Source organism: Nomascus leucogenys, chromosome 20, assembly GCF_006542625.1.
Source record: "Nomascus leucogenys isolate Asia chromosome 20, Asia_NLE_v1, whole genome shotgun sequence".
Taxonomy (NCBI): Eukaryota; Metazoa; Chordata; class Mammalia; order Primates; family Hylobatidae; genus Nomascus; species Nomascus leucogenys.
Window position 1 is genome coordinate 83,058,943 of NC_044400.1, and position 17,384 is coordinate 83,076,326.

The window sequence follows — 17,384 nt, forward strand, 5'->3', positions numbered from 1 at the left end:
CTCTGATCTGGAGACAAATGACCGTGCATGGCCTGCTGACTTTCCCACCTGTCCTGTCTCGGGCACTGCCTTACGCAGTCCTCAGGCATAACAATGGGACTCTCTCATGATGACCAGGAAGGCTCTGGCCACACAAGGCCCCTGGCTGGGGAGATTGAGCACAGGGAAGGGATGACGGGGCCATGCAGGCAGAGGGACCTTGGGGGCATGCCAGGGTTGTACTCACCTATGGCCCCAGGGCCGTGTCCCCGCCACACAGAGAGAGCTGTGACCCCTGGCTAACCTGGCCGCCCACTGCACAGAGGGAGCTGTGACCCCTGGGCAACCTGCCTCCACCACACATCCATGACCCCTGGGTGACCTGCCCCGCACACCTGTGACCACGGGTGACCTGCCCCCACCGCACAGCCATAACCTCTGGGTGACCTGCTCCCGCCACACAGCCATGACCCCTGGCGACTTGACCCCACCACACAGCTGTGACCCCTGGCAACCTGCCCCCACTGCACAGAGAAGGAGTCATGACCCTGGGCGACCTGCCCCCGCCGCACAGCTGTGACCCCTGGGTGACCCCTGAACGACCTGCCCCCACCACACAGCCGTGACCCCTGGGTGACCCCTGGACGACCTGCCCCCACCGCACCAGGATGAGCTGGATCTCGTCCCTGTCGCACTTCACGTGGTAAAGGACCATGTCCTGCGCGATGTCCTTGCGGTTCTCCAGCTTGTTCATCTTGTCGTAGGTGTCGGTGTTCATCACTGACCAGCCCAGGAACTGTGTCAGGGACTGGAGGGGGTGGCAGTGTCACTGGTGTTCAGTGCTCCCAGCGCGCCCCCTCCCGTGTGCCCGTGTGCCAGGCCCCGTGGCTCAGCAGGCAGGTCCTGGGGCTGCCACCGTGGTGTCGTGGTGCTTCTGTGCGGGGTCTCCCGGGTGCTCTGCAGAGTCCCCTGCTCGCAGGGGGGGCCCTTTGTCGTCCTCTCCCTGGCTGCACGTTGCGCCGCATGCACACAGCACACGCACGAGCACACACACAGCACACGCACGAGCACACACAGCACACACACGAGCACACACACAGCACACGCACGAGCACACACACGAGCACACACACGAGCACACACAGCACACACACGAGCACACACACAGCACACACGCGAGCACACACACGAGCACACAGCACACACAGCACACACACGAGCACACACACGAGCACACAGCACACACACGAGCACACACAGCACACACACAAGCACACACACGAGCACACACAGCACACACACAGCACACACACGAGCACACACAGCACACACACGAGCACACACAGCACACACACGAGCACACACACAGCACACGCACGAGCACACACACGAGCACACACAGCACACACAGCACACACAGCACACACACGCACACACACAGCACACGCACGAGCACACACACGAGCACACACAGCACACACACGAGCACACACAGCACACACGAGCACACACACGAGCACACACAGCACACGCACGAGCACACACACGAGCACACACAGCACACACACAGCACACACACGAGCACACACACAGCACACACAGCACACACACGAGCACACACAGCACACACACAGCACACACACGAGCACACACACAGCACACACACAGCACACACACGAGCACACACACAGCACACGCACGAGCACACACACGAGCACACACAGCACACACACAGCACACACGCGAGCACACACAGCACACACACGAGCACACACACGAGCACACACAGCACACACGCGAGCACACACACAGCACACACACGAGCACACACATGCAGCCGAATGCTTGGCGGGGAGGCCCCCACACCGCACAGGCCCCACCCCTTGCAGGGCATCCCCGGCAAAGCCATGTCTGCCCAGGTGCTACCTCCATGAGAACCTCGTCCTGTTCGTCAAAGGGCTTCCCGTCTTTCCTGTTGTAAAACGTGGCGACTCCCACAATCTCCTCCTTCTTGTTGACGATGGGCATGGACAGCACATTCTTGATGAGCCACCCGGAGTCGTCCAGGGCCCCTTCCTGCGGGAGCCGTGTCCAGAGCTGAGCTCCGCCCTGAGGCTGGCCCTGGCCCGGCCGTGTGGCCGGGCAGAGTGACCTCACGTCTCCTCCCCTAGAGCCGTGACGACCGGGCTCACGTTCCTGTCTCTGCTCTCTGCATTCCCTCTCTCCCTCTTTGCATTTGGAGTTTACATGCATGGTTTCTGTGTCATGATATTTTCCCACTGGAGGAGGTAGAGGACGTTTTCCCACCAGGAGTGGTTTCATGGGCGTGTGTGTGGGGGCTGCGGTCACGGCCTCAGGTGATCCGCCCCCCTCGGCCTCCCAAAGTGCTGGGATTACAGGCGTGAGCCACCACGCCTGGCTGAGGTTGTTTCTTAAGTGGCAAAAACAAATTCACTTCCTCATTGCTGAATCAAAATCTCCTCTTTTGTAAGTAAGTATAATTTCTACCCAGGCATGGACAGATACCTGAAATTTGAACATTTCATCGGCGGAAGCGTTCATGATGTTACAAATCTGTAAAAGGATCAGAAAAACGATTTCATCCAAAGCAGCGGAAGGTCTGTTATGATCTAAAATGGCCTCTGTGGCCCTGAGGTGAGCTTCTAGGTAGGCAAAGCAGGGCAGCTGGGGGCTTGCTGAGGCACGTGGAGGCTGGCCAGGAGGGCAGGACGTGGCAGAGACAAGCACAAGCACACATCGCCACACCCAGCGAGGGCAAGGCTGTGGGGGCTCCAGACAGCACAGGACTCACAAAGCCGCTTTCCGCCACGTAGCTTGGAAGGCCGCTGGCCAGGGCCCAGTGATCGGCTGGGGGTGTGCTGTGGGCAGAGAGCAGGGGTCAGATGGGCCGGGCTGGGCTGGATGTGTGCATGCAGGAGTCAGATGGACTGGATGTGTGTGTGCAGGGATGAGAGGGGCCGGGCCGGGCTGGATGTGTGTGTACGGGGGTGAGAGGGGCTGGGCCGGACTGCACGCGTGTGTGCATGGGTGAGAGGGGCTGGGCCGGGCTGGACGTGTGTGTGCAGGGGTGAGAGGGGCCGGGCCGGACTGCACGTGTGTGTGCGTGGGTGAGAGGGGCCGGGCTGGGCTGGACGTGTGTGTGCAGGGGTGAGAGGGGCCGGGCCGGGCTGCACGTGTGTGTGCATGGGTGAGAGGGGCTGGGCCGGGCTGGACGTGTGTGTGCAGGGGTGAGAGGGCGGCCGGCTGCACGGTGTGTGCATGGGTGAGAGGGGCTGGGCCGGACTGCACGGTGTGTGCATGGGTGAGGGGGGGGGGGGGGGGGGGGGGGGGGGGCTGGGCTGGACGTGTGTGTGCAGGGGTGAGAGGGGCCGGGCCGGGCTGCACGTGTGTGCAGGGGTGAGAGGTGCCGGGCTGCGCTGGATGTAGGTGTACAGGGGTCAGCCGGACTGGGCGTGCGTGCAGGGGTCTGGGGGTCTCTGGCTCATGTGCCATCCTCAGCATTTACTCTCTTCTCTGAGCGCCAGGGGGTTGAGGAGGCGAGGAGGCCGGGGTGTGGGTTGGAGGACGGCTGTACTGCCTTCTTCCTCCTCCCCAGGCTGCCGTGCTGGGGCCCCTCCCTCTTGGGAACCCCTCCCTCTCCGGAGGCTGTGTGGCTTCAGCCTGCTTTCTAGGACTCAGCGTTGGCGCCTGCCCTGCCCCCCTGACCCTGACTTGTGCTCAAGCCTGGCACCTGGATCCTGGTTCCTGCTTGGGGCCTGGGGATGGGGTCTTGATAGGCTTATGGGATCACAGGGCCACTGGGCCACACAGCTGTCCCTCCCTTGGCTGGAGTCCTGCCCTGACCTCCGGACTGGAGTTCTCCTCCTCTTCCAGCCCCACGGGGCCAAGACTCGGCCTCCTGGCTGGAGGCTCCACTGTCTGGGTTGGGCTGGTGGAGCCAGGGTCAGATCCTGGGGCCTTCATGCTCAATTGTTGCTAACGAGGCCGCCTGGACAGCTTGCCTGGTCCCCTGGACGTCCACTCTGAATGTCCACAGTGACTCAGGCTCCTCAGCTGCCCACGTCCTCCTCACCATCTCCCAGAACAGTGAGTCGGCTTCTGTCTCACCCCCTACTCCACTATGCCCCATGGCACACAGAGCACCACAGGCAGGGCCGGGCCAGGCCGACGCTGCTGACTGCACCGTGGGAAGCCCTGGGAGAACGGCCCTGGAGGCTGAGCCGCTGTCTGAGGGGCGGTCCCTCCCCCAGGGACGCTTCTGGTAAAATCCTGCACTTACGGAATGACCTTGATCTCCTCCTTGCCGTGGAGGATGTAGTCGATCACTTTGTAGAAGATGATTTCCTGAGAAGCAGAAGACACCCGTCGGGGGGCTGCCTGGCCAAGCTCTGAGGGCCCCCCCCCACACACACAGCTACACACAGCCACACACATGCACACACATGCACACCCCCACACACATAACCGTGCATGTGTACACACGTGAACAGATGTCTCCGCCGTGCGCAGGTATTCTACGAACACGGGCGCACTCACACCCATGTCCACACATGCACAGGCTCAGGGTGCACACACACGCAGACCGTCATCAATACTCACGGGACGCGCATCACACGCCGTGCTTTAGATCTGTCTTCCCAGTCTGTGTTCTGCACAATCCACACACAAGCTGGGCCCGTACTCTCACACACACACACACGCATCCTACACGTGCAGAGGGGGTCCCACGTGGGGAGATGGGGCAGCAGGAGCCCCCACAATCAGAGCCGACGTGGGCCTTCACGACCAGCCTGGCGGCCCTCATTCGAGGACCAGCCCTGGACACCCCATCCCTGGAGCACAGCAGTAGGGGAGCCTGGTGGAGACGACAGACAGGCACCCGGAGGCCCACCTGCCAGTTCCCACCTCCCTAAACCCCATCCCTATCCCTCCCTCTCCTGCCCTGCAGTTGGAGCCAGGGAAACAGAGGCGTGTGGACGGGCCCTGGGCCCCTCCCCTAAGACTCACCCGGCCATCAGGTGTGCGTGGGCCCGAGTACGGCTGGGACTCTCCCATCAGCACAGGCCACACGTCAAAAAATTCCTGGGCAGAGAAGAGGTGAGGGTGGGGCGGTCAGCGCGGGACCTGTGTCGGGCCAGGCAGGGGGTCCCTGAGCCACCGAAGCCTCACCTTCTCCTTGGTCATGTCCAGGAGGCCCACGGAATACCGCTCGCAGTTGAGGTAGGCCCGCACCGTGTAGAAGGCCTTGTGGAACTGCCTCTCGATGTCCGTCAGCTCCTCAAACACCTTGTTGGCCGACCACAGCAGCACCTGGAGGGAGGGGCACACCTGTGGGCCTGCGGCCACTCCCACCCTCACGCCTGTCTGACCACAGCAGCAGGGGTTTAACTCAAGCCTGACACTCAGGTGTGCTCCCTGATCTGACCACCTGCCCAGCCGCAGAGCCCGGCACAGACCCTGACTGGTGGTGCCGTGGCCAGGTTTCATCTGAGCTTGTGGGGCCCGGGAGCCGGCTGGCGGTGAGGCCTGGAGGCTGCAGTCGCGTCCCTGATGACTCGCGAGTGGACGAGTGGAAAGTGGTATCCGTCGCTCTGAGCTTGAGAGGCAAACATCCGACCAGCCCTTCCTCAGCCCGGCCGCTCCAGAATCACCTGTGGCGAGCAGGGCTTTGGGGACATGGGGCCGTGGTTTCCGGACGTCAGGCCCCCTGTGGCCTCCGCCAAGCGTTTGAGAGTGAAGCATTGCTGACGCACTCCACGAGGTCCTGGCCAGACCCCGCGCAGGACATCCCGCCACACGGGCCCCTGGCTGCTGGGTCAGCGCTGCTGCCAGGCTCAGACTCACCGCAGGGCCCTCCTTGGGCCACCTTTCTCTGCCTCCTTGGTCAAGGCCCAGACCCGGGCCCCGCCAGGCCCCGCCTCCTCACACTCGCGGTGGCTGCTGGGTCTTCTACCGCGTGGTGCCAGCTCCCTGTCCTCCGCTGCGGTGTCCTAGCCCGGCTCTCTCCCTGCCAGGCCTTCTGAAGTTCCACCCCCTGGCACTCAGCTCATGGTGGGAACAGGACCAGGCTCTCCTGTTGCCAAGGGCAGTGAGACGTTCGTAGCTTTATTTCCCAGTACATTGATTTTACTGATTTTAGTTTATCTTCAGTTGAATAATTGTGTGTATTTATGGGGTTTATGTGTTACGGGGTTTGGTGTGATGTTCTGATCTACGTATTTGTTGCAGAAAGATTCAGTTAAGCTAATCAACATATCCATCATCTCACCAACTTGTTTTTTTGTGGTGAGAACATTCCAAATCTACTTTCTAGCAATTTGGTAAACAATACCGTCATCCCTCGGTATCCTCAGGGAAATTGGTTCCAGGACGCCACTCTGATATCAAAATCTGCGGATGCTCAAGTCCCGGATGTGAAATGGCCTAGAGTTTGCACAGAGGTTGCACGCGCCCCCCAACACTTTAAACCATCTCTGATGACTTAGCACCCAGTGCAAGGCAATGCCATGAAAACGGCTGTTCTACTGTATTGTTTTACATTCTTATTCTTATTTTTAATTTAAAACTTTCCCACATAATAAATCCTCAGAAGCAGAACCGCACTTACCGAGCACCCTGTGTACTGTGGTTAACAGCAGTGGTGGCCGCCATGCAGTGCGGCTGACCTCGAAGCCCACGGCTCCAGCTAACGAACGCTTCGCACCCTTTGACCAACGTCTCTGCTTTCTCTGTCTCTCCTCCTGCCCCAGCCTCCTGCAACCCCCTTTCCGCTCTCTGTTTCCATGAATTCAGGGTTTTCGGATCCCACATGTGAGTGAGATCCTAGCTTCTCTCGGCCAGTGGCATCCTCCAGGTCCATGCACGTCAGTACTCTTCCCTGGCAGCATCCTCAGTGCCAGCTCTGCTGTTCCCAGAGTCCCTCCCTCCCTCCCTGCTGAGGCCCGGCCCCCAGCAGCCCCTGAGCACCAGCCTCTCTCCCCACGGCGTCCAACACCTTTTTCTCCCTGAAGCCTTTCCTGAGCCATGTTTCTCCAGTGACCCTGACCCCTGCCTTCCAGTCTCCACCCGGTCTGCAGCCTACACTGACTCCTGCCTCACCGATGGGCGCGGACCCTCCTCACTGGCCTCCTCACTCTCCTGCCCTGACCCCAGTCACCGTCGCGGAGCCACCCTGACCCCAGTCACCGTCACGGAGCCGCCCTGACCCCAGTCACCGTCACGGAGCCACCCTGACCCCAGTCACCGTCACGGAGCCGCCCTGACCCCAGTCACCGTCGCGGAGCCGCCCTGACCCCAGTCACCGTCGCGGAGCCACCCTGACCACAGTCACCTTCACGGGGCCACCCTGACCCCAGTCACTGTCGTGGAGCCGCCCTGACCCACCATCACAGAGCCGCCCTGGCCACAGTCACCGTCATGGAGCTGCTGCTGGTGCCACCCTCAGCAGAAGCTCCCAGCCTTCCCAGCCCCTATCTGAGTATGTCCCGCCCCTGTGTCCCTGTACCAGTCAGGAGCTTCGGCCCCGTGCCCGTGTGCAGAAGTCAGCTCAGTCACTGGAGTTAGTGGGTCCAGAACAGGACTTAGGAAAAGAGCAGGTGCAAATGCGACTGCTCTACAGCTCTTCATAGCCCTGGCGCCTGCTGAATGGAGACGGCTCTTCGTAATCCCAGTGCCTGCGGCTCGGAGACACCTTCAGCTGTAGATGTGCAGAATCGCCGGGTGCATTCTCCTCGCGTGACTGGTTCACCCAGAGCCACAGGTGGAGGCCTGGCCCCACCCCCTGTGCCCTCTGCGTCCCTCGCACACTCAGTCTGTCTCCTGCCGAACTCAGCGCCTTCGCACGGGCTCTGGCCTCTGCCTCCAGGCCCTCATCCCAGGCCCTCCTCCTCCCAAGGCTTGGCCTCAAGTCCTTTCCAGGAGGCCCTCCCTGAGGACCCACCAACCCCCCTGGGGCCCCCATTCCCCATTCAGTCTGACCCCATGGAGGGGTGCCTCACGAGGCCCCCTGGACCGCAGCCTGTATGGGGTTGGGAGGTGCAGGTGCTGGTGCCCGTATGGGCCTTGCGCCCACGCGCTCGGTGGTGCTTCTGCCCAATGCAGACCTCCAGGCACTGTGTGATTGCAGCCAGTGGCCACCAGGAGGCCTGTCTCCACACATGAGCAACGGGGAGGGCGGCTCATCCCCCCACCCCCACCCCCTCACGTCCCTCCGCCCGCTGCAGGGTGAGCCCCTCCGCCTCCCGCCCCCGCGCGCCCCTCTGCCCCTCACGTCCCTCCGCCTGCTGCAGGGTGAGCCCCTCAACCCTCTGTTGTTAATGCATGGACGGGGAGTCAGGCATTTCCCCAACACACAGCAGTGAGGACGCTGAGCTACCTTTCACCAGCCCTGTGACCTCAGGAAGGCCATCTCACTCCTGGACCTCAGTTTCCCCAGGTGTAAAACAGGAAGAGTGTTTTACACTCAGGGTGCAGGGAGGGTTGCAGGCAGTAATGCCTGTCACACTCTCCAAGGGTGCCTGGCTCTGGGAGCCCCTCGTGTGTGGCTGTGTGAGTCGCTTGTGCGTCCACTGCACAGATATTCTGCTGGGGACCAAGCTGTGGCCAGGACATTGGGCACAGCCGCAGCTCACTCTGCTGGAGCTCAGGGAGGGCTGGGCTTCACATCTAATTTTTTGAGTTGTCTGAGGACATCGGGAAGAGGGTTTAGCCCTCCCACCACAGTGTCGAAGGCTGGTCGAACGTCCCCAGCCCCTGCCCTGCCTGTGACAGCCCCACTGCTGTTGACATCACCACCTCAGCCCCCCCCCCCCCCCCCCCCCCCCCCCCACCCCTCAGCCCTGCCTGTGACAGCCCCACTGCTGTTGACATCACACCTCAGCCCTGCCCCACCTGTGACAGCCCCACTGCTGTTGACATCACCACCTCAGCCCTGCCCCACTGTGACAGCCCCACTGCTGTTGACATCACCACCTCAGCCCTGCCCTGTGACAGCCCCACTGCTGTTGACATCACCACCTCAGCCCTGCCTGTGACAGCCCCACTGCTGTTGACATCATCACCTCAGCCCTGCCTGTGACAGCCCCACTGCTGTTGACATCACCACCTCAGCCCTGCCCCGCTGTGACAGCCCCACTGCTGTTGACATCACCACCTCAGCCCTGCCTGTGACAGCCCCACTGCTGTTGACATCACCACCTCAGCCCTGCCTGTGACAGCCCCACTGCTGTTGACATCATCACCTCAGCCCTGCCTGTGACAGCCCTGCCCTGTGACAGCCCCACTGCTGTTGACATCACCACCTCAGCCCTGCCCTGCCTGTGACAGCCCCATTGCTGTTGACGTCGGCGCTTCAGTGAGGGCAGGCGCTGAGTTCAAGGTGGTCCGAGCTCAGCAGCCCCACCCTGAGGCCTCTGCCTTTCCTCCTTGTTTTCATTTTTAATTTTCCGGTTATAAGCCTGCTGGTGCACACAGCAATTGACTGAAGTGCAGGCGTCTTCAGCGTGCAGTGGGTGGATTTTCGCTGCCGGCTCAGGCTCAGGGCATTCCTCTGCGCCCCCGTCAATACCCTCTGCCCTCCGGAATGGCTCTTCCGACCTGTGACCCTGGCCAGCTCTGAAACTGCATCTATGCAGCCTCCCGAACCAGCCTTCTCGCCTCTGCAGCCTCCAGACGCCAGTCCTCCCTGCCAGCCCTCTCTCCCTGTGTGTGGGTGCCGGAGCTGTTTCTGTCCTGACTGCCGGGAGTCTTGGTGCCTGGGTGGTTCTGGGCTGGGGGACCCCCTCTACTCTGTCCCCTCGGTGCCCTGACCCCACCCTTGGGGCTTCCTGGGCCCTCTCTGCCCACGCAGGTGGCCCTGGCCTCTTCCTGGGCAGCGTCTCCAGATCAAAGGGGAGCCCTGAGGCCTCGGATGGAGGCTGTTGCCTGTGAGGAGGAAGCAGCCTGTGAGGCTTCGCACCCGGGGTCTGCCTGTCCCGGGCAGTGGCCCAGGGGGCCGGACACCCAGCAGCGTTGAGCTCCCAGCCTTTCAAGAGATGTAGAAACCCTAATTCTTACGTGAATTGTCTCGACTTTAAAATGTTGGGAACTTGTTAAGCCAAACGTCCAGTGCTGGGTGGGACCCCCACCCCCTTTTCATGGTGTGGCTCGAGGCCTGCCCTGGAGTCTTCCGGACTCGTCCCCTCCTCGGGGAGCGGGGGCCCCTCCTGCCCCCAGCCCATGCCCAGCGTCCCGTGGGGACCCCACCTACCCTGAGCCTGTGCCCAGTGTCCCCCAGGGACCCCTCCTGCCCCGAGCCCGTGCCCAGCATCCCAGCACCCCGGTACAGGATACACCTGCTGCATCCACAAGGCCCCGGGGATGGTTCGAGCTGCCTGGGCTTCTGGGCTGCATGGAAGCTGAGGTTGTGTCCCTCCTGCATTGACTGGGGTCGGGTTTAATGCTCCAGGGTGAAACCAGGGTGACAGCGGTGGCTGCCCAGTGTACTCAGAAATGAAGGATCCACTGACATGGGGGAGTAGAAGGCACAGAGACGCATGTGGCCCTGGAAGGGGAGCTGCTCAGCCTCACGGCCCTCTCATTACTTATGGGCAGGAGGGGCCAGGAGGTCCTGAGGGGCAGATGGATCCCCACTGGCTGCCCACCCAGCAGAGTAGGGCCAGAGTCTCCCCCCGACCGCTGAGCCCTGGGCCACGGCCGTGGTGGGAGGCAAGTGCTCAGGCGTACGCGGTCCCAACCCCAGGCCTCTGTGGGTCCACCAGTGAGCAGTCTCCCAGGCTGTGGTCAGCATGAGAGACCCCAGCGAGTGCCTGGGGAATCCAAGAATGGCGCTCCCGGACTTTCAAAGCAGCAGCAGGTGGCCCCAGCGTCCCTTGGAGGCCTGGTCGCCAGGACAGGCCTCGTGCCTACTGAAGCCCCAGCCCCAGGACCCTTGTTTCTGGAGACGTTTCCCCCCCCAGGCCCAGGGCCTTGACATCCCCAAATCTAGTGTGTGTCCTGGCATCAGGGCGGAGGGCTTCATCTCGTGGTGAGCGTCTCAGAGCTGGTTGTTAAATCCTCAGGCATTCTGAGAGCCAGCCGTTAAATATAGCCATTATGACAATTAAATCATGGCCATTATGACAATTAAATCATGTAACCTATAAACTAGAACTCTGTATTAAAAGGAAAGGCGACAGACACCCAGGCTCACCCGCCCCGCCCCACTGTGGGTCGCTGTTGCCTGTGCTCAGGGCTTCGCTACGGCAGATGGGCTGCTGTGCTAGGGTGGATCTCCCCACGGCTCCGTCTGGCTCATCATGGTGGGGCCCTAAGTCACGAAGTTGGCCAGCTCAACAGGCTCCCGCCACTGCCCAGTGTGGACAGACCACGCCCACCCCTCCTGGCTGCCTCTCACTTCTGAATGGCTCTGCTTCCTCACAGGAGGCAAGAGTCAGACCTGCTGAGACGGAAGGCTCCCCTGCTCCTCCCATGCCTGACGTGAGTCAGGGCACCTCCTCTGCCCTTGCAGTGAGCCATCGGGTCCTGACGCACGGCGGGCCTGGAGGAGGGAGCCGCAGCCCTGCACCCACAGGCCCTTCATGCAGCCTTGCTGCAGCTCAGACACCTGGGCAATGAGAATTGCTCCACTAAGCCGAACAGGCGGCTGCCGTGACAGGTCAGAGAGAAACCTGAGCTCTGCAGGGCCTAACCCATGGCTTCCCTGCGGCTTCTGTTGGCTCTGACGGGAGTGTCCGAGAGGCTTTTCAGAAAGGGAATGGCAGGGGCCTCCAGCCGGAGGGTGCCTGGGACAGAAGATAGTTCCTGATTGTCCAGGTGAGGGCCCTGGACAGAGGGAGGGGTGAGCGCCTGGAGGCTGCTTCAATCCCAGTGACCAGCTTCCCTTCCAGAGCTAAGGAGGAGGCAGACGAAGTGCAGGCGTTGGGTGGACTGCAGGGGCCAATCTTTGCTCATCACAAACTTTTATTTTCAAAAAGAGCCGTGAGGCAGGCCTGTGCCTCCTGCAAGTCAGGATGCCTAAAAATGCTGTTCGGAGGGGAAGACCCAGAAACAGCTTTTCCTAGGACTGGGCAATGTCTGCTGCAAAATCGAAAGCTCGCATGGAGACGCAAGGTCATGTGTTTGAACCTTGGGCGGGTCTCCACACGCCTGCAGGCTGAGAGGCTGCAAACAAGGGGTTTCCTAGGTGTCGGTAATTCACTTATTGCCTGGTTTAGGGCTGGGGTAACCAGACAACAGAACGGGCAAACACGCCTGACTTGGCTCTTTCTTTTTTTTTTTTTTTTGAGACGGAGTTTTCCTCTTGTTGCCCAGGCTAATGTGCAGTGGCGCAATCTTGGCTCACTGCTACCTCTGCCTCCTGGGTTCAAGCGATTTTCCTGCCTCAGCCTCCTGAGTAGCTGGGGTTACAGGCACGCACCACCACACCCAGCTAATTTTTTGTATTTTTTAGTAGAGATGGGGTTTCACCATTTGGCCAGGCTGGTCTCGAACTCCTGACCTCAGGTGATCTGCACACCTCAGCCTCCCAAAGTGCTGGGATTACAAGCATGAGCCATCACACCTGGCCAGAGCCACACTTTTAAAACTGAGGTCTGTTGCTGGGTGGTTCCCGCTGTGTACCAGATTGCGTGCCCCTCCCCCATGCATCTGTGAAGCCCTCACCCCAGATGCGATGGTGAGTGGAGGTGGGGCCCTGGGGGATGATTACGGTTAGGTGAGCTCACGAGAATGGGGCCCCTACGAGACGATTGGTGCCCTTATGGGACGAGGACACAGCAAGCCAGGGAGAGAGCCCTCGCCAGAAACGGAACCTGGTCAGCACCTTCATCTGGAACTTCACAGCCTCCAGAAGCTTCAGAAATGAATGCCCACTGTCTAAGGTGCTGGGTGTGTGGTATGTTGTTATGGCGGCTCAAGCTAATACAGAAGCAAAAACCACAAACAAGGGCATGGAAGCTGCCAGCACCCTCAGCTGCAGCAAATGTTCAATACAGCCCAGCTCCCGGCCAGATGGACCCCAAATCCCACACTCAAGGCTGATTTGCTCCAGTCCCTGCTTTGGCCAAAAATTGTAAGTCGTGCTAAAAGGCAAGAAAAAGCAACAGTCCAAAAAGGCAAAGCAAGCCTCAGAACCAGACTCAGATGTGACATGAAGTTGGGGATTATGAGACTGGGAACTTAAAATTACTATGATCAGGCCGGGCAAGGTGGCACACGCCTGTAATGCCAGCACTTTGGGAGGCTGAGGCGGGCAGTTCAACTGAAGTCAGGAGTTCAAGACCAGCCTGGCCAACATGGTGACACCCTGTCTCTACTAAAAATACAAAAATTAGGCGGGCCGCGGTGGTGGGCACCTGTAATCCCAGCTACTCAGGAGGCTGAGGCAGGAGAATCACTGGAACCCGGGAGGCGGAGGCTGCAGTGAGCCGAGATTGAGCCACGCACTCCAGCCAGGGCCACAGAGCAAGACAATGTCTCAAAAAAAAAGTAAAATTACGATGATCAATAAGCTAAAGGCGCTACTAGAAAACGGAGGCAGCGCACCGGAGCAGATGGTAACATAAGCAAAGCGATGGACGCTCTGGGAAGGACAAGGCGTGCTGGAGAACAGGAAGTGCAAGGTGGAAACGCAGAGCTGCGCGTGTCCGAGGAAGGCGGCCGGGAGCGCGAAGACAGAAACGCCCCCGAAACGCAGAGGGAACCACGAGCGGAGCGAGAGGAGCAGAGAGACAATTGCAGAAGGTGCGAGTGGGCGGCGGGTGCCGGAAGGAGCAGAAAGAGCGAAGGAGAAGACATGTTGGATGTAATAATGGCTGCGATTTTCCAAAATTATTGACAGGCACCAAACCGCACGTCTAGGATGCTCAGTGACTGTCAAAAAAGACAAATGCCAAAAAACTGATCCTAAGGCACGTCATATTCAAACAGCAGACAACCAAGCTGAAAACCTCGAGGGAAGCTGGGGGTGCGGGAACATCTGACCAAGAGTGGAACGAGACGTTGGAAACATCTCATCAGAAACGATGCGAGCAAGAGGAGAGTGGAGTGAAGTATTGGAAGTGTTGAGAAAAAAATGTGCTAACTTATAATTCTGTATCCAGTAAAATTATCCTTCAGAAGTGAAGGAGAAATAAAGACTTTCTCAGATAAACAGAAACTGAGGAATGTGTTACCAGTGGACTTGCCCAGCAGAAAATGTTCAAAGAAGTTCCTTGGAAACAGGAAGAATGAGATAGATCAGAAACTTGCATATGTGTGAAAAAAGCAAGAGCGGCAGAAAATAAATAAATGACAGGAAAGTAACATATTTTTCTTAATTTCTCTAATAATAACTATTTGTTCAAAGTAATAATAGTAACAGTATATTACATGATTATAGCACATGGATAAGTAAAATAAATGACAGAAATTTTATAAGGGTGGAAGTGAGAAATTGTAGGTACATTGTTGTGAGACAGCCGCACTCTAAGTGGAGCAGTCTAATGCTATTTGGAAGAGGGCTTATAGTAGTCATAAATGATTATTGCAAATTCTGGAGAAATGCTAAAACTTTTTAGAAAAACAAGTATAACTGATAAGCTAAGAGAGGAGAGAGTGTGGGATAAGATGTTCAATGAAAACCAGAGAAGGCAGAAAAAAGAGGGGATGATACTAAAGAATAGGTGCAACACGGAGAAGATGTTTAAGAATATGGTATATATTAATTCAACTCTATCAATAATCACTTTAAATGCGACTAGCCTAGATACACCACTTGACAGATTTTCAGACTGGATAAAAAGAACTAAGACCTGACCATATATATGTTGTCTATAAAAAACCCACTTTAAGTATAAAGACACACATAGTTTAAAAGTAAGGAATGAAGAAATATATGCTATGCTAATACTAATCCAAAGACACTGGGGTAGCTATATTAATTTAGACGAAGAGTACTTTAGAACAAGGAAAATTATTGGTGGAAGAGGCATGACAACATGATAAAGGGGTTGTTTCTCTATGAAGACATAAAAATCATTCATGTTCACACATCTAATAACAAAGCATCGAAACACATGAAGCAAAAGCTGATAGAGCTGTAAGGAGAGACGCATCCTCCACTGCTGTTGGAGACTTACTACCCTCTATCAGAATGAGCACAACCAGCAGGCAGAGGCACAGTAAGGACATTGCTGAACTAAACAACCCTGTGGGCCGGGCACAGTGGCTCACGCCTGTCATCCCAGCACTTTGGGAGGCCGAGGCGGGCGGATCACCTGAGGCCGGGAGTTCGAGACCAACCTGGGCAACATGGCAAAACCCCGTCTCTACTAAAAATATAAAAAGTAGGCGGGCATGGTGGCGTGTGCCTGTAGTCCCAGCTACTCAGGAGGCCGAGGCAGGAGAATCACCTGAATCCATGAGGTGGTGGAGGTTGCAGTGAGCTGAGATCGCACCACTGCACTCCAGCCTGGGCAACAGAGAAAGAATCTGTCTCAAAAAAATAAAAATTAAAAAAATAAAAATACTTAGCAAACTAGAAATAGAGAGAACCTCCTCAACTAGATTTTAAAAATTCAACAAAAATCCTAGAGCTAACGGCATTCTTTTTTTTTTTTTTTCTTTTTTTGAGACAGTGTCTGTTGCCCAGGTTGGAGTGCAGTGGCGAGTTGCTGGGACTGCTGGCACACACCACCATGCCTGGCTAACTTTTTTGCGTTTTTTGTAGAGACAGTGTTTCACTATGTTGCCCAGGCTGGTCTCAAGCTCCTGGGCTCAAGCTATCTGCCTTAGCCTCCCAGAGTGCTGGGATTACAGGCATGAGCCACCGTGCTGGGTGATGTCATTCTTTTTTTTGTTTTGTTTTTCAGACGGAGTTTCACTCTTGTTGCCCAGGCTGGAGTGCAATGGCACGATCTTGACTCATCACAACCTCTGCCTCCCTGGTTCAAGCGATTTTCCTGTCTCAGCCTCCCAAGTAGCTGGAATTACAGGCATGTGCCACTACGCCCGGCTAATTTTTTGTATTTTTAGTAGAGACGGGGGTTTCTCCATGTTGGTCAGGCTGATCTCAAACTCCCGACCTCAGGTGATCCACCCACCTCGGCCTCCCAAAGTGCTGGGATTACAGGCGTGAGCCACCACGCCCAGCTGGGCGATTCATTCTTAATGGTGAGAAAGTGGATGCTTTCTCCTAAGATTGGGAATAAGGCAAAGATATCTCCCTCCTCTCACCACTCACATTCAGCATTATACTTGAAGTCTTAGCTAGTGCGATAAGACAAGAAACAGAAATACAATATATATAGATTGAGAAGGAAGAAATAAAACTATCTTTGTTTGCAGATGACATGATTGTCTAGGTAAAAACACCAATAATCAATACAAAACTCCTGGCTTGGTACAGTGGCTCACACCTGTAATCCCAGCACTTTGGGAGGCTGACGTGGGCAGATCACCTGAGGTCAGGAGTTTAAGACCAGCCTGGCCAACATGGTGAAACCCCGTCTCTACTAAAAATACAAAAATTAGGTGGGCATGGTGACGCACATCAGTAGTCTCAGCTACTTAGGAGGCTGAGGCAGGAGAATCGCTTGAACCTGGGAGGTGGAGGTTGCAGTGAGCCGAGATTGTGCCACTGCACTCCAGCTTGGGTGACAGAGTGAGACTCTGTCTCAGAAAACAAAAAACAAAACACATGTGTCTCTGACGGCTGTGTGTGGGGCTGCGGTCAGGGCCTCATGGGTCCCCCAGGAGCTGGGTGGCCTGCCCCTGCCACACAGCCCAACAGACCTTGGTTTTAAAAGTGTGGCTGTGACAGTACTTGGTGAGCCCCCTGGACATGACCAAGGAGAAGGTGAGGCCTTGAGCACTCAGGGACCCCTGCCCAGCCTGACCTGGCTCCTGCGCTGACCACCTCACCCTCACCTCTTCTCTGCCCAGGATACAAAGTTAACATACAGAGGTCCATTGCTTTGCTTTATAACAGCAATGAACAATTGGAATTTAAAATTAAGAACCCAATATCTCTTATATTACCATGGGAAAATGAAATACTTAGGTACAAATCTAATAAAATTATGGATTTGTATGCAAAAACTGCAAATTCTGATGAAAGGAATCAAAGATCTAAATAAATGAAGAGATATTCTGTGTTTATCAATGGGAAGATACATTATTTCTGAGATGGCAATTTTTCCCAACTTGATCTACAGATTTAATACAGTCCCAATTACAATACCAGTAGCTACTTTGTGGATATTGACAAACTGACTCTAAGGTTTATGTGGAAAGGCAACAAACCCAGAATAGCTAGCACAACATGCAGAAGAAAGACAATTACAGCGCTGACATTCCCAACTTCAAGACTTAACTCTAAACCTACAGTGATCAAGATGGTCTGGTAT

The 17,384-nt window shown here is 57.0% G+C and overlaps 1 protein-coding gene and 1 long non-coding RNA gene across 4 annotated transcripts in view; one reads left to right on the plus strand and one right to left on the minus strand.

Annotated features, from left to right (window-relative positions):
• Window positions 1–17,384, minus strand: part of PDE6B (phosphodiesterase 6B) — a 43,687-nt gene that overhangs the window by 11,669 nt on the left and 14,634 nt on the right. For 2 of the 3 annotated variants that reach the window (XM_030800845.1, XM_030800846.1), the window contains exons 4-10: window positions 5,170–5,310; window positions 5,008–5,082; window positions 4,280–4,344; window positions 2,792–2,858; window positions 2,506–2,553; window positions 1,906–2,055; window positions 644–787 (exon numbers count right to left, since the gene is read on the minus strand). In XM_030800845.1, the coding sequence (XP_030656705.1) occupies window positions 644–787; window positions 1,906–2,055; window positions 2,506–2,553; window positions 2,792–2,858; window positions 4,280–4,344; window positions 5,008–5,082; window positions 5,170–5,310 (690 nt within the window). Of the gene's footprint in view, window positions 1–643; window positions 788–1,905; window positions 2,056–2,505; window positions 2,554–2,791; window positions 2,859–4,279; window positions 4,345–5,007; window positions 5,083–5,169; window positions 5,892–17,384 lie in introns of those variants that run through there. The other variant, XM_030800847.1, reaches the window with a different exon arrangement.
• Window positions 2,148–6,602, plus strand: LOC115831732. Its single transcript, XR_004027217.1, has 4 exons — window positions 2,148–2,634; window positions 3,596–4,261; window positions 4,949–5,097; window positions 5,191–6,602. It is a non-coding gene; the product is annotated as an uncharacterized LOC115831732 (long non-coding RNA).